Source organism: Ochotona curzoniae, unplaced genomic scaffold (genome assembly GCF_017591425.1).
Source record: "Ochotona curzoniae isolate NIBS_2020 unplaced genomic scaffold, NIBS_Ocur_1.0 scaffold_4506, whole genome shotgun sequence".
Lineage (NCBI taxonomy): Eukaryota > Metazoa > Chordata > Mammalia > Lagomorpha > Ochotonidae > Ochotona > Ochotona curzoniae.
Genome location: NW_024467119.1, coordinates 16,329,230 through 16,352,182, shown reverse-complemented (window position 1 = coordinate 16,352,182; position 22,953 = coordinate 16,329,230). Strand labels below are relative to the sequence as shown.

Genomic DNA, 22,953 nt, shown 5'->3' with positions numbered 1-22,953 from the left:
CCTGCACGTGTACATGACACACACTGAGGAATTTCTGCGGGAAAAATGCAAACGTCTCTTCCTCTTACACCGGAATTATAATTATTTTGAGAATGCTACTGCAAGAAATTCACTTGCAATAAAGCATGTGACCTTAAGAAAAACACACAGAGTGTGTATCCTGTCACCTCCCTGACTGTCACTTCCAAAATCTCCATTGTGAGGCTCTGTGGCCTCACTGAGGCGCCGTTTTCCCTTTTGGGGAAGACAAGGGCTCAGGCGTTCTTAGGCTTTCCATGGTGCTTCACTGTGAAATCCAACTTTCTTTCGGAAACAAAAAAGCCTCAAACAATGTTTGGGAGGTCCTTTCAATGACAATACACATTTTTCTAAACCAAGAAAAAGCACAGTGAATTTTACGTAACCAAGGCTGCTGCTCTAGCTGTTGATATGACCAAAGTGAGCCAAGCCTCAGATCACCAAGCGCCCATTTAAGTCTACCTTCCTGCAGCCCTGGCTCTCAAGGGCAAGGATTTCAACTCCTAACAGAAGCTAAGGCCACAGTATGGAATCCATAAAAGTGCAGCCCAGCGTCTGCTCCTGTGGGGGTGGCTGGAAGGCTAAATTCAGAGTGTTTACCATCAGGGCCTCAAACTTCCCCTTCCGCTGCCTTCCCTAAGGCTGTGGCGAACCCGGACCCGAAGCCACAAAGTGCAGGGTCATCTCCTGACTGTCACCCACTAGCCCACAGCCACTCAAGCACCAGCTATGCTCACAGGCTCACCGCTCTTGTCGGGAATGGTCTTCTCTTCCCTGGACCGTTTCAACCATCACGGTTAGGGGGTCCCTGGAGGGCCTTCCTCCCTCTGACCCCTCAACTATATTGCTGCCAGGGTGATCACATCACAATGAAAACCTTACTTCACATAGCTCCACGACACAGCACAGCAGCTTTCACTGCACGCTCAGGTCCAGGGTCTCAGGCGCCAGGCTGCACCCACCGTGCCCTCCTGCTCCTTGCTGCTTGCCCTGCCCTGAAATGCCTCTGCCACGTCTGTCTGCTGATCGGCCGTCATTTCTCTCCAGTCCGTGAAGCTTCCTTGCAGGAAGTCTCTACTGACGCCTGCTCCTCTCTTGCGGAATCAGTTCCAGGTAATTGTCTTTTGGGAAAATCTACTTGCATTCCAAGCTGTAGATATGCTCCTGGTTACACATACACACACATACATTTTTCTATATAATTAAAGGGCGGATAATAACATCACTAACCACCAATAAGCACTGAATGAATGAAGTGCTGATTTTTATTCTCATGTAGTTAACGATTACTGTGGACATACATAATTTGGAGGTACAGGTTTTTACTGTGGCCTGCACCATGACAGATGGGAACTCCTTTTCTGAAAACAAAACTTGGAAATTGCAAGCCTTCCAGTACTGAGGTAAAATACAACCAGTCTGTATCATAATCTTAAGAAGGTACATTATGGGCCAGTGCTGTGGTGCAGTGGGATAAGCTGCTGCCAGGGGCTCGGCCTACAACGCCAGCATCCCATGAGCACGCACTCACATCCCAGTCACTCCACTCCCAATCCAGCTCCCTGCAAACGCACCTGGGAGAGCAGTGGAAGATGGCCCAAGCTCCTGCCTGTGTCCCTGGCATTCATCTGGGAATGTTACCCTCTACATCAGCTAGGGTTGATATTAACAGCTCCTGGCTTCAGCCTGGAGCAGACCCAATCACTGTGGCCATATGGGGAGTGAACCAGTGGATGGAAGATACCTCTCTCTTTCCTTCTCTTCCCTTCTCTCTCTCTCTCTCCATAACTCTTTAAAAAAAATTTTTTTTTAAAGAAGGGATACTGTGTTTTCCGTCCATTTTCTTCAGTGAGAGAGATTCCGCTGCGGGATTTGTGTTGGTTCATGTCTTTCATCAACTGGAAAGCAGAGTGTGGAGTTGTGGAGTTGCTTTTTGTCACTCAGCTGAGTCACATGGTCACAGGGAGTAGGATGAACACGGCCATGCACTCAGGTCCTTGTCCCTGCTCCACAGCCAGGACCAGCCCTACATGAGGGACAGCAGTACCTCAAGTCACACACTTTAGCAAGGGGCTGCTAACTCAGCATCCATGTCTAAGGCTAGCAGTTCCGGACATGTGACGACTTTGTTAAACAAACAGAAACATATGCTTATCTTTCGAATGACATCCACTCCTCCATTTAGTCAATTTATAAATTATATTATTTGTGCTACTTTGAAATTTAAATCTTATTAGAAGATAAGCACCAAACCTATTAAAATAAGAATTATAAAAATCACTGTGGCTCCCCACAGCAGTGATCTGCACATCCTGTAGGCTGGTGAACACTACTAAGTGCATGAAGCTAAATCAGTCACTGGCGTAAATAATCAAAGTAGACATTTTTCACGCCTAAAGGACTGTGTAGGCACCAGGGGAGTTAACCAACAGAGCAGGGAGGTAACAGCCGCAGGCAGTGTCCTCTGGCCCACAGACGCTTCCAATGCTGCACTTTCTTTTATTATTTTTAGTTTGAACCTTGCCCGTTTTAAAGGGGAAATTCCCAAATTCATGGTCAGCACTTCTTCGTTTTCCTCTATATTAGCAGGGGTTGAGTAAGACTTCTTTTTTTTTTTTTTTAAAGAGGTATTGATTTTTATTTCAAAGGCAGATTTTATAGAGAAAGGGAAAGACAAAAAAAGATAGATCTTCCATCTGCTGGTTCACTCCCCAGCTGACTGCAATAACTGGAGCTGAGCTGATCTGAAACCAGGAGCCAGGAACTTCTTCCAGGTCTCCCAAGTGGGTGCGGGGTCCCAAGGCTTTGGTCCATCCTCCACTGCTTTCCCAGGCCACAAGCAGGGAGCTGAAAGGTAGTGGAGCAGCCGGGAACTGAACCCCTGTGAGATGTCTGCACTTGTAGGCACAGGGTTAGCCTAAAGAACCCTGGTGCTGGCGGCTGATTAAGGTTTATAAAACTTTCCATTTATCTGATGTTCTTAGTCACAGACATGCCACTTAATTCTTACGTAGTAGCTCTCAAGCACTTTCTAGGTCACAGAAGAACCTGTCACAGTTCTGCACGAAGGATTCAAACAGTACCACTCCCAAATGCTTACACAAACCAATGAATCTACTTTCACTTACTCACAGGAATCATGTTAAAACAAGCATATGTTCAAAGCACTAAAGTTGCCAAAAAAATTATTTTGAAGACACTAAGAAATTGGATCTTGGATATTTCATACGAAGTATTTCAAATATGACGAATTTTTTTTTAAAAAAACAACAGTGAGAATTGTAGCATTGGCTAAGATGTTTTATAGCCTTCTAAAACTATTTTCATTTCCAAAGATATTTAAAACTATGGAAGCTGTTTAAACAGTACTGGAATCGTATAGAATTCTAGCAGATGTCTTCCAATCTTCGTACATATTCTAAAATTTACAGCTTGAGCAGGCCGTCCAATTGACAAACCCATTGCAAAGATGGAAAGGTCTTAAAAACTACTTCAAGGTCTTAAAGGCACAGCTAATAGGACCACTTTGTTCTCCCTGATGTCATCTCCCTCTGAAAATTCCTCAGGGCAGAGAGACTGGGAAGATTAATCCTTATCAAACACAAAGGGCACTGTAATCTGAGTCAGCATTAGATTACAAAGGAAGGTCAAGGGCAAGCAGTCACTTCCTAAGCCCGTGGCTGTGATTCTCCTGGGACCTTCCCTGTCCTGCAGGGCTGTCCCAGTCTCTCAGGCAAAGGTAAAAGGTAAATAAGGAACACTAAGAAACCATTGTGTTAGGACAAACAATGGCTCCAACTCCTTTCCGGTTAAGGGAACCAAGGGGCAGACAAGCATCATGGCTGAGGGAAGGTTCTGGGAGAGGCACAGCTCAGAACAGCTCCATGAACCACTTAGAAAAAGCACCTTCAGTTCAGGGTAGGAATGACCACACTAATAATGGCTGAGCTTTCCAAGGTATTGTGCTTTTTCCAAGAGTCCATATTTATTAAATAAAAATGGAATGTAAATCCGCTTTCTCATTTAACCTGATAATCCGTCTAAAAACCAATGTTTTATCAAATACTTTCTAGATGTCACAGTCTATTTAGCATTATGTTCCTCTAAGTGTTTCTACTGTTTTATCATGTACAACCCTATATTTATAGTCATGCTATCTTAAATGAATGTTTAAGAATCACTACAATTTCTGTAATATGGATAAAATTGAAAGCTTTGTTTTTATTACTGATCAGGATAAGACGTGATATATGTGACCTCGAATGTTCTCATAAGAGGTTCAAGGACAAAGAACACTAAACAAGCACCAGCATCTTTTCTAAAGGTGTAGGGAAGTGAGAGCTGGGGGGCAGGGTGGCAAGTAAGAATGAAAGGTCCTCAGTCTACGGGCGTACAGTTCTTCCTCCCTCTCCAGGGCCCTCCCAGCCGCCTGTAACAATGAGGATGCTGGCTAGAGACTAGCAGATGGGATCTGACCGTACCTTCATGGGTAGGCTCTGGGTCAGGTGTGAGTGAGATGTCATCCAGCTCTCGCAGACAGAGCCATTCTCCATCCATAGACACTCGGAATTTGCAAAGGTAGATGGTCTCCATGGCAGCCTGTGTGATCTTGTCAGTGGTGGGGGTTGGCATGTCGGTCGGAGGCGTCAGGGCAGACATGATGACTCAGCTGGGACCACAACACACTCACGCGCACACACACACCACAAAAATAAAGAAGACCTCCTTATCAAAAACCCCCAACCCAAAGCTCTCAAAACAAGGCTTTTAGGAACAGGGGCAAGGGGAGGTTAAAAAAAAAAAAAGCAATAAACAAACCAGGAAAAATCCCCCACCGTTTAGGAACCAACTGCTCAAGCCAATTCTGCACTCTCTTGGAGACAGTTCCTACCACATCGTGAAATTAGACGATGCTGCTTCTCCTCTGAGCTCCCCGCCCTGCCCCTTCTCCGCAGCCGAGCAACAGCCTTGAAATCCGGCACAGCTGATGCCGCCCTAGCTGGCTCTAAAAACTGGCCTTAGCATGAAGAAGTGGGAAAAAAAAATCCTCTTTCTCTGTGCAGGAAAAAATAAAAAGAAAAGCTGAACAAAAAACTAAAACTTGTATTTCCGATGTAGATTTAAAAAAAAGAAGAAGAAGAATCCTGAATTGCAGAGATGGCTTGCAGGGTCTGCTCAGCCGAGCTGGGATGCTGAGTTCTGATAGGGCTGGCTCTGCGCAGTGAGCAGGGTGTTGACCAAAATGGCTGACTAATGAACTGAACTGAAAATCCAGGCTCATGTGACCAGCTGCTCTGGACGTCGGGCGAGCAATTCCCAGGATGCTTTTATAGATGCTGCTGCTGATGCGGGGAGAGCAATTAGGCTGCTCCCTCTCATCCCGCACAGCCCACTTCCAGACTGTGCTAGTCAAGCTGTGATCAGACATAACACAATGCACGTATCCTCATCAATCGCCCTCGCTATGGAACACAAGGGCTGAATAACGCGAGGACAATGAACACTGGGCAAGGCTCCACAGCCGAGATGCTCAAAGAGGCAGGCAGAGAAACTGAACAAGTGCATATTTTACCTCAGTGTTTTATCTTTACATGTATTGCTGTTAAGTTTTTATTCTATGCCAAAAGTGGTGTTTTAAGGAAAGCTAGGCCTATTTTCAATTTAAATATTTTATTCTCATTTAAGAGTTCCATGTCCAAGGCATAAAGACCTGACTTTTTAGACTGGGAAGAAATGCAGGAAACACATATGAAGCTGAAAAAAATAAAATAAAATTCCTCCTGTTTAATGGTAATCTCTCCCCTCTTTAAAAATACTAACCATAATGTTTTTAAGCAAAAGATAAAATCATGTTATTTTTTTTTAAATCCTCCCATCCTGGTGCATACTGAAGACTCATTATCATATTCTCCTGAAACAATAACCGCAGCCCACTCTTGTGATATTAGCTAGTGAGGTCTGTATACCTGGGCAGCAGGACGGAAGGCGCCTGCTTTCTGAGCTCCGGAAACAAGGAGAACACCAGCAAGGATTTTCTTTGTGAAGCTGCTTTAGATCACTGAATGCAAGGAATTTTCCATTTTCTTACCACGTGGTTTTTCTACGGAACAACTGTATTTCTTAAAAGAAAGATTTTATTTATTTACTTGAAGCGTTGCTAAAGAGACAGGAAGAGAGGAAAATGCTTTCCATTCACTGGTTCACTCCCCAAATGGCCACTGATCAGCTCAAAGTCAAGGGTCAGACGCTTCACTGAACTGGGTGCAGGGGCCCAAGGTCGTGGGTCACCGAGTCTTCAACGTGGGTGCAGGGGGCCCAAGGTCGTGGGTCACTGAGTCTTCAACGTGGGTGCAGGGGCCCAAAAACGTGGGTCACTGAGTCTTCAACGTGGGTGCAGGGGCCCAAAAACGTGGGTCATGTGCCTCTGCCTTCCCAGGCAGTTTAGCAGGAGCTGCATCAGAAGTCGAGCAGCTGGGACTTGAACCAGTACCCAAGTGGGATGCTGGTGCTTCAGGTGGAGGCTTAACTTAATGTGCCACAGTGCTGACTCCTGCATGCTCCTTCTGGTGCTGAGGGATAGCATGCTAACCCACTGACATTCCAAATAGGTAACGCTTTGGGTCCCAGCTACTTCACTTCCAATCCAGCTCCTGCTAATGTAAACGAGAGAGCAGTGAAAGACGGCCCACTTGCTTGGGCCCCTGCAGCCATGTGGAAGACCCAGGAGAGGCTCCACGCTTTCAGCTGGAAGGCCCAGCTCCAGCCACTGCCGCCATTTTGGAAGTGAACCAGTGATCCAAGATTTCTCTCTGTAAATCTGTCTTTCAAGTAAAAATAATTTTTTGGAAAGTCAAATACACAGAGAAGAAGAAGCAGAGAGGAAGACCTTCTGTACCCCAGTTCACTCCCCAAGAGGCCTCAATGGCCAGTACTGAGCTGATCTGAAGCCAGGAGCTTCTTCCAGCATGCAGGTGCGGGACCCAAGGTTTTGGGCCATCCTTGACTGCTTTCCTAAGCCACAAGCAAGAAGCTGGATAGGAAATGGGGCTGCCGGGATATGAGCCGGCACTCATATGGGATCCCGGCTCAAGCAAGGTGAGGATTTTAGCTACTAGGCTACTGCACTGGGCCCCAAATTACTTTTTTTTTTTAAGAAACATGCAACTTCAAAAAATAATAATCTAAGACTGTCCCATCATATGGATTCTTATAAGATAGATTGCTGGTGATGGATAATTAACAAGTGACCGAGGTAAACAAAACGCTTCTGGTTTATTTCTCTCCTGTTCTCTCCCGACATCAGGACCCAGAGCCATTCATTCACTCCTCAGTAAATATTCACCGAGAAGGACTCTCTCCATGCCAGGTGGCAAAGCAGGCCGCCAGCACACAGCAGACAGGAGCCTTGTGTCAAGCCATCAGAGCTGCAAAGCCCAACACAGAACACAGGATATCATTCACCACATTCACACGCACTTACAGTTCAATCCCCTTTCAGCCAAACCTATTTCCATCATATGCATTAACCCATAGAATTCATGGTCTCACTTTCTTCCATGCAAGATTCTAAAACATGTTAGGTCATTATTAAAATCTTTATATTACACTGAGCAGTTTCCAGAACCACAACTCCTAAACAGCCCTAGTTACCCATGTGAGCTATGGCAAGCTTTGGACTCACTGAGACAGCCTTTAAATACAGAACAAGGAATACGTGAAGCTTCTAGACGTCCAGCGGCTGCCTGGGATCCAGCACAGCAGTCCTTCCTCATCCAAAGGGAAAATATTTTAAGATCCCAAATGGATGCCAGGAATTGAGGACCGTACTGAACAGTGAACACATGATTTTCCTTCACTATACATTCATATATATAATGAACCTTAACTTTATTTATCTATTTTTTAAAAGCTCATATATTTCTTTTTATTGGACAGTCAGATACATACAGAGGAGGAGAAACAGAGGGGAAGATCTTCCGTCTGAGGTTTCAGTCCCCAATCAGCCTCAACAGCTGGAGCTGCACCGATCCAAAGCCAGGAGCCATGAGCCAGGAATCTCTTCCAAGTCTCCCGCGCAGGTGCGGGTCCCAAGGCTTTGGACCGTCCTCAACTGCTTTCCCAGGCAGTGAGCTGGATGGGAAGTGGGGCCGCTGGGATTAGAACCGGTGCCCATATGGATCCTAGCGCGTGCAAGTTGAGGACTTCAGCTGCTAGGCTACAGTGCCACCCAAAGCTTAACTTTAAATAGGGTGATTAAAGCAAAAAGTGTATGCTGTAATATAAAAGGGACTACGACAAGTCTTTCTCAAGCATCTTACTGGCTGCTATCACTTCTCTTGTGAAGATGAGAAAAACAATGCCCACACCGTCAGCTGGAAGCGACCTAAATGATACGGGCATTTGTGACGCAGGGTTAGGCCACCATAAGGATGATTTGAACACAATGGTTTATCTGGTAATGCAAGGATGGTAAATAAGATATGGATACACTGGACAAACAGATGAGGCACATCTGCAGCAAGACGGCATACGATTTCATCACACTGCTCAGAATGGTGTGAAAGATTAACCCATGAATCACTTATTTCCAGAAATTTTCATTAATCTTTGGACCACAGTGAACTGTAATTTTTGAAAGCAAAACCAGATAGGAGAGGATTACATTGCTTCAACTCAGCCTTGGCAGAAGTCTTAGTAAGCCATTTTCACCAACCAATAAGCATTTATTAACTTTGCAACAGGATTAACTAGGTTAGCAGTTAACATTCCTCCCTCCAAGTGGAAGACACCACGAGGACTGCCCGAAGGAAGAAAACTTCTGGCTAGGACAAAACATCCTTGTTACGCTTGAGCTTTCCATGTCTATCCACCCAGGAGGCATTAACAGCCATTTCAGAGTAACTGAGGGAGGGCAGGAAACCCTGTACTTCTGCCACTGAAATCACACCTGCTCCTCAATAATGCCACTGAGTCTTCAGCGAGAGCAGCTGCTGCGTTACCCGTGAAAACAGTGTTGTTTTAAAATAATTCTAAGGATGGCCTAGTACTGGGCCTGGCGCTGTAGCCTAGTAGCTGAAGTCCTTCCCTTGCATGCACCAGGCTCCCATATGTGCGCTGGTTCATATCCCGACTGTCTCACTTCCCATCCAGCTCCCTGCTTGCGGCCTGGGAAAGCAGTTGAGGACGGTCCAAAGCCTTGGGTCCCTGCACCCGCATGGGAGACCTGGAAGAAGCTCCTGGCTCCGGACCAGCTCAGACCAGCCACTGCAGCCACTTAGGGGGTGAATCAGTGGATGGAAAATCTTCCTCTCTGTCTCTCTCCTCCTCTCTATAAAGCTGACTTCCCAATAAAAATAAATAAAACCTTAAAAAATAAACCCCGATTGCTTGGTTCTGTTTTTACATTTGGGTCGTTACTAAGTAAATGTATCGGCCTCAAACAAGTGAGCATATTAAGCCATCAACAGAAACACACTTTAATTTTTCCTCACAGACACACTGATGACAAGCTGCAGAAAAGCATTTTCTCATTTAATCCCATTCGTCCATAGTGGCACAGACTGGTATCTGTGGCCATAAAACAAAATATCCTGTGTGAATTTACAATCCACAAACAATGCCATGTTCTAGTTGTTCAAGCCCTGAATTTGCCACACTTAAGACTGATTCAGGGCAAAAGGGATTCACATCTCAGTGTTAGAAATGACCTTCTTCAGCAGGTGCTTTGTCCTCAGCTGCTGCTATTAGAAGATACTGACTGATTGGCCAGGCTTAATGGGCCAGAATGGAAAAATCTGCTAAGGTAGCTATCATGAATTTCTGTGTTACTAGGTGCTCTACAAATACCGCACCAAATGCTTATAAGCACACTACAACACAGATAATGACACTTCATTTTCACAAACAAGGACATCGAAGTTCAGCCATGTGACTGAGCCAAATGGTCGAGCCGAGATCCACGGTGCTCCGTCTCCACGCGCGCACGCTCCGTGTTACTCCTCTAGCCAGCAATTCCAGCACACCACCACAATTCTTTCCCCAAGTTAATTTTTACTCAAAGAAAATACAGGAACCAAAACAAAGTAACACAGGCAAGATCCTCATGAAATTTCCTAAAGTGTCAACAAATTAAGATTGGAAGATGAAGGAAAGTTTTTTTATTGGCTTTCCCGCTCCACATCTTAACATTTCACAGTCTCTCCCACTCAGCCTCCTAATCTCTTGTACAATGAATTCAGATGTCTAGGAAGTGGGAATTTCCTGAGAAACCAGAAACAGCCTGGATATTTCTTCAGTAACGTGCTGCTGGGGACGGGAAAGCCAAAATGTCCCCGACCCCGGGAAGGTCCACAGCATGTGGCTCACTCCACAGCTCAGCCCGCGGGAATCTCGGAGCAGGGAAGTGGAGCCAGCACTACCCTGAAGGAGGGCATGCAGCTGAACACCTAAGAAGGGACATGAGGGGACCATGTGGCATGCATCGTCCGCGTTCACAAGGGCAAGGCCATCGCGCTGCAAGGCAAGCGGGTAATGGAGAGGCGGGAGCAGGCACAATAACCCAGCCCACTTACAACTGTACAGAATCAGGGCAGCTGCAGGCCCAGCGGTAAGGTAAGCCTCCAGGACAATTGGGACAGTGAGCTCCCTGCTGTGGTTTCAAGGCCATTTATTGAAATCCCCTGCCAGCCTTCCTTGACTTCAACTATAGAACCTCTGACTTGAGAGTTCAGTCCAACTTCACATTTAACATGACTGATTTTTTTTCCATCTTAGAGAAAATGTTTAAGTAGTTGTCATAACTGTCAACAGTTTTGTGTATCATTCTGCTTGTTTTCTTGCAGCATTGAGACACATTTGCAAAGAGTGGAACTGAAGGTGTTTGCTGAACGTGTGAACACAGCTCGCGGCTGGGTGGGCACGGCTTGGTCTGCAGCACTAGCTCTACAGCTACTGCCTGCTACCCAATATTTTCAGTTTCCATTTTGAAGGCTGTCAACTAATTTTAAAAATTTACCTTATTTATTTGAAAGGTAGAGTTCCAGAGAGGGAGGCGAGAGATGGTCATAACGGCCAATTCCGTCCCCCCTCACTGAGTTCCCCTATATCATTACTATAGTATAGTATACACAGTCGTATGCCCATCATTGCAGGCATGGACAACGGCAGAGTCCAGCATCCTATTGTCAAGACATAGTAAACAGGTTCAGTGGGAGTCCTTCTTTGGAAGTAGAGATGCATACTGCATTGTGTCCTCACATCTGGACGATAGTCTCCATTACACAGTAACTTCACATTTCTGAGTCTTCTGTAACCTACATGCAGATGGTAGTATTACATTACACGCATCTATCTGTGCATGCTGGTTTAAAAATGTAATCTTTTCTGAAATAAACCTTTATGTTTATTTTTTTAAAGACTTATTTATTTTTACTGGAAAGGTAGAACAGATTTAGAGAGAAGAGACAGAAAGATCTTCCATTTGCTGGTTCACGCCCCCAGTGGCACAATGGCCAGTGCTGAGCCGCCCAGGAGCCAGGAGCTTCTCTTGGGTATCTCTTGTAGATGCAGGTCACAGGGTTTTGGGCCATTGTGCATTGTTTTCCCAAGGCTATAAGCATGGAGTTGGATGGGAAATGGAGCAGCCAGGACACAAACCATATGGGATCCTGGCACTTGCAAGGGGAGGATTTAGCCCCTGAGCCACCATACCAGGCCCAAAGCTTCATATTCTTTACAGTTGCAAAAAATGACCTAAGTTCCTTCCACATTACCTGCTCATTAAGAACCCTTGGGCCTGATTCAATGCCTCGATTGCTAAATCCTTGCCTTGCACATGTGAGGATCCCATATTGGTGTCACTTCATGTCCTGGCTGTGCCACTTCCCTTTTAATTTCCCTGTTTGTGGCCTGGGAAAGCAGTTGAGGACGGCCAAAACCTAGGAATGCTTCACCTGCATGGGAGACCTGGAAGAGCTCCTGGCTTTGGATTGGCTCAGCTCCAGACGTTGAGGTCACTTTGAGAGTGAACCAGTGGACCGAAGCTCTCTGTTTTTCCTTCTACCTGCAAATCTGCCTTTCCATTAAAAATAAATAAAAAACATAGAGCCTAATGCACATGGAAAATATGGCAGCCCATTGGGTACCTGCACAGAGGAAGGAGAACAGAACAAGTTGGACAACTACCCCAGCAAAAACCTGGGTGAATGGAGACTTGCGGTGTACTATGGCAGCCAAGGGACACTGGGAAAGTTGCCTCAACCTTGGGTTGGGGAAATTGACAGCATTTCAAAACTATCGAAGCCTCTTGATCAGAACCCTGCACTGGGACCCTGGATTGATACGGGTGGCGGTTCCCCATCCCTGGGTACTGGGACCCTTGGGAGGCTGGGCGTGGCTTCCTCCTCTGTCTCTCCCCTTCTCCCAGAGACAAGCAGAAATGGAGAATTAGGAAACAATGATTTCACCCACTTTTCCCTGATCCTCGATTCTTCCCACCTTGGTCCAGCCTGCAATCACCATCAAATAAAAAAAAAAAAAAAACAAATTTAATTTAAAAATAGATGAATCTTAAAAAAAAAAGCCTTGATACATTAGGAAACAAGATATAAATAAAAGGAGGTACCATTTTTTTAAAAAAGATAACTCTATGTAGACCTCCTTTAAACAACCAAATCAAGATAATTTTGATTCTTTAAAGAATAACTGATGTCCATGAAACCTCTGGCCAATTAAGGAAATGGACCAACAACTGACATGTCTTTACAAGTTCCTTCTCTCCTCAGAATTCCCACGACCCTTTTTAAGGCAATCACTTTTAAATTGTGTGGAGATTGCTCTGCTCCTATTTTTTAAATTAAACAAATATTTCACTTTTTTTTTTTTCCAGAAAGCCCTCCAAGCCCCTCGCAGTCTCCTCCACTGTGGTTTACTGAGCCCTGTGGTTTCTGGGTAACGGAATGCTCCACGGAATGTGTGAACAAGTTCCGATTCATTTCCATGCTGTTGTACATTTGGGATATTTCCAATTTTGTTTGTTTTAAATTATATACACTTTTTTTTTGAGGTGGGGAGCAGGTCTGCCAGTCAAACCTAACAGGTTTGAGGGAAAGAGACCATGTCATTCATTTCTTTTTTCTTTTTAAAGATTTATTTATTTTTATTGGAAAGGTGGATATACAGAGAGGAGAGGCAGAGAGGAAGATCTTCCATCCAATGGTTTCACTCCCCAAGCGGTAGCAACGGCACGTGGGTGCAGGGTCCCAAGGATTTGGGCCGTCCTCGACTGCTTTCCCAGGCCACAAGCAGGGAGCTGGATGGAAGCAAGGCCACCAGGATTAGAACCAGCGACCATATGGGATCCCAGTGCGTGCAAGTTGAGGACTTTAGCCACTACGCTATCGCGCCGGGCCCCATGCCATTTATTTCTGACACTGAAGTTGCTTCTTCCTATTTAGCTTGGTCCTATTCCAGTCACATGATGCTTCTTTAAATGGAAGCTGTGCAACTGTGCCAATTTGCAAAGCTCACAAAGTGAGAAGAATAATCCCATTAAGTCCCATCTCATGGAACGGACCGGCGATGACCTATCCTTATGGTGGAGTGGTAGAAAGCCCACAGGTTTCTGCTAAGTTTCAACATCACACACCAGAGTGACCCGGGTAACTCACACACTCCCACCTCCCCTCATCTCCTACAACCAAAATCGAATCCATCTCGCCTCTGTGTCGGAGTGTATTTTTCAATTTTCGTTTTATACACTTGGTTGTAGATATTAACCGTGAATGACAGGAAGCAACAACACAAGAATTACACCTGGGAAGCTGGGTTCTTATTTTCCTTTTTTTAGAAACAAATGTCACCAAGAGTATTATAATCTTTTTGAAGCGTTAAAATTAACCAGCACAACAGAATAACTTCTATTCTGAAAAGTAAAGCTGCTTCCACGCTCAGTGGCAGCAGGTGGTCAATGACAGCAGAGCTTACAGCAACCTACTGAGAATGACCATGGGAATTCGCTCTCCTCTTGCCACGATGTACTCAGCTGTAAAAAGAAGCTAAAAGCTAAGGTCACAGGGCACATGGGATACACCCGCACGCTGTACGTCAGCTCTGCACTGCTTCCCAGGTCTGCCTCTGACCCAAGGTCCTGCTAACACTAACTCTGGGGGGGCAGCCGGCGAGGGAGCAGGTAACTGGGTCCCCCGCGGAAGACCTAGCTTCATCCTGAGCCAGCCCTGGCTCCTGCAGGCATGTGGGGAGTGAACCAGCACACTGACCGTCTCCTTGCTCTCACAGGGTGCACCAGAAGACACCTGCTTGTTTTGTACACCATTTATCTACCTCCTCAAACCAACTACCTACCAAACACGAGACCGTCAAAAGATCCTGGTTGCTGTAATATACGAAAACAATTTGGCATATAGTAAGGATTTGTTAACTTATTTGAAAGGCAGCCTGAGAGAGAGAGGAGGGGGAGAAAGAGAGAGAGAGAGAAATCTTTCACGACTGGTATATTCCCAGGGCCCTAACAACTGTGGTTGGGTCAGGGTGAATTCAGCAGCTCAAAATTCCATCTAGTTTCTAAGTGGGTGGACGGGCCCAAGCCCTTGGACCAGCTTCTGTTGTGTTCCCAGGGACATCACTGGGGAGCTGGGTCACTAATGAAAAGCCATGACTCAGTACTTGTGTGCCGTTCTGCAACCACAGACAAGAGCTCCTGGCTCCTGGCTCCTGGCTTCGGATCAGCGCAGTACCAGCCATTACACTCACTTGAGGAATGACTCATCGGACAGATCTTCCTCTCTGTCTCTCCTCCTCTCTGTATATCTGACTTTCCAATAAATAAATAAATCTTAAAAAAAAAAAAAACAGGTCATTCTAACATAGGCATTTTCTCAGGTGATGCACTATTTGACACGTGCAGGGTACCTGCTACATGACAGTAACCTGGGATCAAGAAAAAAACAGACAACAAAGAGCCAGGTGTTTTACAACTCTGCCAGTTACACGTGGCCTACTTAATGTTGTTCACATCCATAACCATTTTCCCCTACCATTCTGGCTACCTCCTACTTCATTCATTACTCTTTTTTAGCAAACAGGGCTGCCATAAGTAAGACAAGTGCCTGGGTGAGGAGCATGAGGGAACTGGTAGCCCACAGCAAAACCAAGATTGCTGGGTTACTCCACTCTGGGCCCATTGCTTCATGGATAAAATGGGGTAAGTGATATGAACTGTGTCAGCGGCTTTATTTATTTATTTATTATTTTTATCGGAAAGTCAGATATTCAGAGAGGAGGAGAGACAGAGAGAAAGATCTTCCGTCCAATGATTCACTCCCTAAGTGAACACAACGGCCGGTACTGCGCTGATCCGAAGCCAGGAGCTCTTCCAGGTCTCCCATGTGGAAGCAGGGTCCCAAAGCTTTGTGCCATCCTCAACTGCTTTCCCAGGCCACAAGCAGGGAGCTGGATGGGAAGCGTGGCCACCTGGATTAGAACCAACGTCCATATGGGATCCGGGCACATGCAAGGTGAGGACTTTAACCACTATGCTATTGTGCTGGGCCCGAACTATGTCAGTATGAAGCGAAATAACCCAAGTAAAATGCTTAGCATGATACAAAGCACACAGGAAGCAGTAAGAAAGCAAAGGCAGCCCTTGTCTGCAGCACAAGTGCTTCTGAGAGTTCCAGACACCAGGCGCGCCCCTGGAGCAGGAGAGCCACACTCGGGATGGAGGCGGAGGACAGGCGCAAGGAGACTGGGCAGAGGGCACACTGTGGTGTCTCTGGCTTTGAGAAAGGAGAGAGAGAGACGGGTCAGGATTTTACTAAGCACTCACAGCAGGTGACTTAGAAAGCAGAAGCAGCTAAATGTCTTGTGGAGAGGCCAGTAACACATGCTAAAGTTAGCAGAGTCCCCCTCTAAGAGACAATACACTGAAACCAGCTTCTGCTTTCCCCATGTCTGCCCTTCCCACGCATCATGAGGTTCGCACCCCTTGTTTTTTAAGCTTCCTGGGTCTCAGCCCCACCACCCTTGAGCAGGCTTGGTAGGGAGCTTGTTCAGAGCACAGCACAGCAGCTACACGGAAGGCCCAGCATCGCTGTGACACGCAGGAAGGTGACAGCTCGTGGGCTGTGCTGCCGCACTCTCAAACACCACAGCCATGGAGCTCTGAGAGCCTTTTTTTATTTTAAGATTTATTTATGTTTATTGGAAAAGCAGATATACAGAGAGGAGAGACAGAGAGGAAGATCTTCTGTCCCGATTCACTCCCCAAGTGGCTACAGTGGCCTGACTGAGCTGATCCGAAGCCAGGAGCCATGAACCTCTTCCAAGTCTCCCATGCGGGTGCAGGGTCCCAAGGCTTTGTGCCACCCTCGACTGCTTTCCCAGGCCACAAGCAGGGAGCTGGATGGGAAGTGGAGCTGCTAGGAAATGAACCAGCGCCCATATGGGATCCTGGGGCATGCAAGGCGAGGACTTTAGCCGGGCCCTCTTGCCCCTATTTTCAAACCGGCTCTTCGGTGCGTATGGCGCACCACTGTCTGCCAAGACAGACCTGCAAAGCCTGTGCACGCGCCACCTGGCACTGCGAAAGAACACAGTCAACAGTGATGGCGCCCTGCAAAATTCTCTAATACAATATTTCACTTTTATTTATCTTGGCCTGCTACTCAGGCATAGAGGGCCAGCCCATGTTTTAGCCAATTCTTGTGTTAAGGAATGCTTCAAAAATAGTTAACAAAGAAATCATTATCTTATCCAACTAATTTTGCCTCCATTTTTTTAAGGATTAGTTATGTATTTGGAATTCAGAGTGAAAGAGACAGATCCCATCCACCTGGGGACAAGATGTGGAGTTGAGTCAGGTGGAAGCCAGAAGCCAAGAGCCAGGAGCCAGGAGCCAGGAGCCAGGAGCCAGGAGCTTCATTGGGGTCTCCCATGTGCCTGGCAGGGCCCCAAACCCTTGGGCCATCTTCTACTGCTTTTCCAAGGCCACTAGCAGGGAGCTGAATCAGAAGTGGAGCAGCCACACAGTTCTTACAGGCTTTTTTCCCCATCTTCTCTTATTTTCAGTTTGGACGTTCTCATCTACTGATCCATAAAGTAACATTTTGTGGATCAGAAAATGTTTTTCTTAATACACAGAGAACAGGTGAAGGCCAACAGGCTTGTGACTCACCATGCTGTAGACAGGCACTAATCTACACTGGATGTACGAGAGTGTCTTCTGAAAAGGCACACATCAGTCTGTCGTTTCAAAATCGACTTGTATGAAGGAGAAAGCTTGGGACTTTGGGGTTCTGATGGTTTCTCACTTCCCTCTATATCCCACAGCTCGGGCAGATAACTATATTTATAAAACAGAATCAAGTATACTTGTCAACTCAAAATTTTAAAAAGCATACAGCAAAGGAAGTGATTAATGTGCATTTAACTCCTATATGTTTACTACAGTACTTTCTAGTTTAAAAAATGAGATAGAATCAATAACAGCAATTGGGAAGGTCCATGAAATATAAAGTAAAATCACACACACATAAATGTACACTCACATACACCTGTATATCTTTATGCACACATGATATGTACACACATCTGCATGTCTGTTTACACACACACAGGGACCTCAAAAAACTTGTAGAAAATAATAGCAAAAGCTAAGTTTATTCAGGTGCAAAGAATATTTAAATTCTCGTATAATTTCTTCAAAATATGCATTTCCCATGAACTTGCTGCAACTTCTCAAAAAATGAAGCTACAAATATAAAATTTTTGTCACTAAGACACTCATTGCCGGGTCTATAGGTAAATGTGGATAGTCTTTCCCCCACGACAGGTTCTTGAAGGGCTGGGAGAGACCCACGTTTCTTAATGCCTCATGCTCTGCAATCCGTGTCAGTGGACCCAACTTTGATGTGGACACTCACAGTAACACTGCTAGTAGTTCTTAATGCTTAATTCATTTTTTGTTCCACTTCCAGTGTATCTTCCATCTCAAAAAAAGTACACACAATACAAAAAGTTATGCTGCTTCCTGCTGAGTGGGACATTTTTTTGTACCCTGCTCTAACTGGAAGAGAAAAGGCACAAGTGGAGACGTGCACTGCTTGCGTGGCGTTGCCTCAAACATAAACGCATCCTGCAGCTTTTGGGAGCTGGAAACACAAAGTAACTGGAGACTAAAGCTGGTAATCCTGCACACAGCGGGAGTACCTCTTCCATTCCGGAAAAACCTTTTCCTGGCCACCCTGTCCTTCCACCAGGACAGCTTCTAACATGAGGAAGGGAAAAGGAAGCTATTAAGGTATTGCACCACAGCATTCAAGCAGCTTTAACTGGTGAGAGACTGGCTTGGGAGGTCACACATCACAGGGGAAAGGGCACCATGAAATAAGAAATACGTGTGGATCTGAAAATATTTTTGCTTATTTATATGAGAGGCAGAGAGGAAAAGGAGAGCTCCCATCTGCCTGCTCTCTTTCCAAATGCCCACAACCGTGCTGCGGCTGGAAATTCAACCCAAGCTCTCAGATGGAGGGCAGGGCTTAATCCCTCCAGCTATGACTCAGGGTGTGCACCAGCAGGAAGCTGGACTCCCCAACAAAGCCAGGATTCACACCCAGACACTCCAATAAGGCAGGCAGCTTTCTTTCAGGTCCTAGCCAAACACCTGCCCTGGATTATAGGTGTTGGTCCACGTGTCCCAGCTGCTCATTTCCCATCCAGCTCCCTGCTAACAACCTAGGAAAGCAGTGGAAAGTGGCCCAAGCCTCTGGACCCGCATGGGAGACCCAGATGAGAGTCTTGGCTCCAGCCCAGCCCAGCTCTGGCTGCTGCAGCCATCCAGGAAAATGAACCAGTAGAAGTAAGATCTCTTTCTCTCACACTGCCTCTTCTACTCCCTGTAACTCCGACTTTCAAATGTTTACATCTTTTAAAAAATTATCATCTGCCAAAATGTTCATCTGCTATTTTTTTTAAATGTATCTTTATTTCTTTTTATCAGAAGTATGAAAGAGATAAGAAGAGACAAAGATCTTCCATCCGCTGGCTCCCACCCCAATGACCACAACAGCTGGATCTGGGCCAGGCTGAAGGCAGGAGTTAAGAGCTTCTCCAAGGTCTTCCACGTGGATGCGGGACCCAAGGACTTGGGCCAACTTCTGTTGTTCTCCCATGCCATAAGCAAGGCTGAACTGGAAGAGGAGCAGCTGGGAACTTGAACTAGCACCCACGGGATCTGGGACCTCAGGCAGAGGCTTCTGCTATGCAATGCCAACACACCGGCTCCTACATACTTATTTATTTGAAAGGCAGAGTTACAGACAGAAAGACACAGAGACAGAAATCTTCCATCTACTGGTTTACTTCTGCAAAGGCTGCGATACTCGGGGCTGGGCCAGGCTGAAGTCTGGAGCCAGGAGCTTCTTCCAGATCTTCCACAGGGGTGCAAGTTGAGCCATCTTCTGCTTTCTCACACAGAAGAGCCGCAGTGGAAGTGGAGCAGCTAGGACTTGAACTACTGTCCTTACAGAAATGCCAGTGTTGAAGGCAGGAGCTTAATACACTACGCTACAACACTAGCCCCAGTTTAAATTTACTTAAAGTTGTTTTTCCCCATGAGCCTTAGGAAGTATCTTTGTACAAAAGCAACAGGTGAAAATCCAAATACCCCACATGAGAACTACTTGATGAAGTAACGCTCAGCCGTGACAATCAGTGTAGACAAAGATGAACTGAAAGGCAATACAACAAATACCAGTTTATTGGGGTGGCCACCGTGGTACAGCAGCGTCCACCTTGGATGCTGGCACCCCTCTGGTCACAGGTTGGAGTTCGGCTCTGCTACTCTCAATCCAGATCCCTGCTGACGGCCTAAAAAAGCAGGGCAAGGTGACCCAAGTGCTTTGGACCCTCCAGCTCAGGTAAGAGAGCCAGATGGAGTTCAGGCTCCTGGCTGGTTAAGTCCAGGTCAGTGTAGTCACTTAGGAAGTGAATCACCACTTGGAAGATCTCTCTCTAGCTCTATCTTTCAAATATATCTTTTTTTTTTTTTTAATGGAGTTCATATAACTCTCCCCCCAAAGTCTGGAACTACTATTACTTGAGCAAACTTTACAATGTGAATAATACGCAGTAGAAAAAAAATTTGCTGCTAGTGTTCAATATTTTTAGTGACTGGTCTTTAAATGAAGAGGAAGTGTGACATGTATTTTCCCAATAATTTTTTGGGCATTTATACATTCAGGAACTATTTCAGAATTAAAGGTCATGGGAACAATACTAAAATTTTTCTTTAAAAAGACTGGTTTATTTATTTGAAAGTGAGTCATATGTAGAAAGACACAGAGACAAGCCTTCCATCTGCAGGTACACCACCAGAATGACCAAAAGGGCCAGGGCTGGGCCGGGCTGGGGCCGGGACCTTCGTCCCCAACATCCCTGTGGGTGCAGGGGTTCCAGTACTTGAGCCATGTTCCGCTGCTTTCCCAGGCCACTGGCAGAGAACTGGATGGGAAACGGAGCAGCTGGGACACAAACTGGTGCCCATATGGGATGCCAGCACCAGAGGGGACAGTTTTACCTACCGTGGCACAACACTAACCACACTAAAACTTTTACACGCTCACAAAGCACACCACACATCTCCTAGTACCATAAGGTCACAAAGATCACTTGTAAAACTTCAGGCCAGTACCCCGGACACTGATCTTAGCTTCCAATTTCCTTATGACACTTTAAAGAATAAAGTCAACCTTTACTAAGAGGAAGAAGGAACCAAATGAACTATAATTCAGATAAACCCAGCAAAACAAAGAGGAAAAGGAGTTCAACAAGCATTGTGCCCCAACTATCACACATGGAACAGCAGTATGTCTCCTGCACAAAGCAGAAGGCAGATTCTAGACAACAGGAAGTAGCTGAGAAGATTCTGCCCTTTACTTAAGCTACCTAGAAAGTTGTTTCTGTATTTCTGCAGGGCGTTCGCATTTCTGGGTCATACTGGCTACTTTACATCAGTGATGGATAAGGTTAACACTAGCCGGATCCAAGTAACTTCAGCGCACTGTTCCCCTTCAATAAACCCTCTCCCACATCAGGACCTCTGCTGGCCAACTCAAGAGCACGAGCTTGGCAGGCCAGGAAGGCAGGTCTTCACACCGACCTCCAGCACCTCATCATACAGATGCATCCAGCTGCTTCACCAACTCAAACAACAGGTGTCCTGGTCTGTGGCCTGTGCTTAACACAACCGTGCCCATTCGGGGCGCCTGGGTCTGATTCTTGACTCTTGTTCCTAACCCCAGTGCAGACCTGGCAGGAGCCAGCAGGGTCACTGAGTCCCTGTTACTCCCGTGGTGCACATGGACAGAGTCCTGGCTCCAGCCCTCGGGCAGTTACTGTCATTGCAGAAGTGAGTTGAGAGGATGAGCTATCCATTTGCTGCTCTAACAACAACAACACAACAATAAACTGACAAGCGCCTCTCCTCAACACCCCAAGCAAGTTTCTCTCCCTTTGCAGAACTCCTAGAACAAAGTATTTGTCATGCCTGGCGTGTCAGCCACATTTCCACACCCCAGGATCTTGGCTTTGTAAGCCGCATTTCACGCTCCTCCCAGGGTCTTCACACGGTCTGCTTTCAGACCACGGCATCTTAACGAGGCGGAGGCCTTTTCCTCACAAAAGCCAGACTACTGGGAGGTGCCCTTGCAGAGCCACGCGTCCAGTTCTCATCTCGCGCACTGCCCGGAGTGGCTCTCCCCATCTCCGGAGCCCAGTCCGTCCTATTTATGGACACCGAGTGAGTGCGCTCGGAAGGGCACCAGCACCCCCTGACGCGAGCGGCCGGCCACACCTACTTGGCGCCCGCCCCGGAGTCCGAGCCCGCAGAGGGTGGCGGGGCTGCGGGATCTCCCCACACCTCCGCCGGGATGAGCCCCGACTTGGGATCGGGCGCCGGGGAGGCGGACGCTCGACGCCCCCGCGTGAGCACGTGGGAGGCAGGCGAGGGCCCCGGCCCGGGCAGGGAGGGCGAGCAGGCCCGAGCAGGGAGCCCGCGGCCTGGCGGCGGGGAGGAACGTGAGGCGCGGTACCGCGGCCGCCTCCCCGAGCCCCGCGCCCCGAGCCCGCACCGCGCGCCGAGACGGCCGTCCCCAGCGCCCCCCGCCTCCCGGCCGGCCCGGCGCGCCCCGCACCACCCCGGCGGGAGGCGGAGCTCCTCGGGGGGCCGGCCCGGCGCTCCCCGGCCCAGTGCCCCCTTCCCCGCCCGCCACTCACGGTGCTTGCCGCCGCCGCCGCTGCCGCCGCTCGGGTAGCTCAACAGCAGGAAGGGCAGCGGGGAGCCCGGCGACGGCGGGGTCCTCCAGGCGCGCTGTTGCTGCGGCGGCGGGCGCGCGGAGAAGCCGGCGGCTCCATCGCCCGGGTAGAGCAGGAAGAAGGGGGCGGCCACCGGCGAGTCCGGCTCCGACTGCCCGCCGGGGGAGGCCGGCGGCGGCCCCGCCTCGCCCTCGCGCTCCTCCGGCCGCCGCTCCCCGCCCCTCGCCGGCTCCTCAGGGCAACTCCGGGCACCGGCGGCGGGTGGCGGCGGCGGCGGTGGTGGTGGTGGCTCGGCCATGCTCGCGCCTTTCCCGGGTCCCGCCTCCGACTCGTGCGCGGAGGAGCAGCCGCCCCGTCCGGTGCGCGTCGCCGCCGCCACCACCTTTCCCCTCGGCCGCGCGGGGCCCGAGTCAGCCGGAGGAGGGACCGCCCAGCCCGACGGCGCGGCCTGCCTCCCGCCCGGCCCCCAGCCTGCGACTCGGCTCCCCTAGGGGGCAGCGTCCTCCTCTTCCCGCCTCCCCGCCCTCCGCTTCCCTCCCGACCCCGGGAGGACTCGGTGCCCGGTGGCGAGCTGACCCGCCCAACCCCGCCCGGGCCCCTGGG

General features: G+C 47.8%; 1 protein-coding gene across 8 annotated transcripts in view; it reads right to left on the bottom strand.

The window, feature by feature from the left end:
- The window catches only part of RUFY3 (RUN and FYVE domain containing 3), a 76,422-nt gene extending 53,709 nt beyond the window's left edge, over positions 1-22,713 (bottom strand). For 4 of the 8 annotated variants that reach the window (XR_005882392.1, XM_040967330.1, XM_040967333.1 and 1 more), the window contains exon 1: positions 22,312-22,713. Coding sequence is in view for 7 of the 8 variants with exons in the window: in XM_040967330.1 (XP_040823264.1) it covers positions 22,312-22,648 (337 nt within the window). In the remaining variant the exon portion in view is untranslated. Of the gene's footprint in view, positions 1-4,499; positions 6,175-22,311 lie in introns of those variants that run through there. The other 4 variants (XM_040967332.1, XM_040967331.1, XM_040967335.1 and 1 more) reach the window with 4 other exon arrangements.
- Positions 22,714-22,953: the final 240 nt, after the last annotated feature.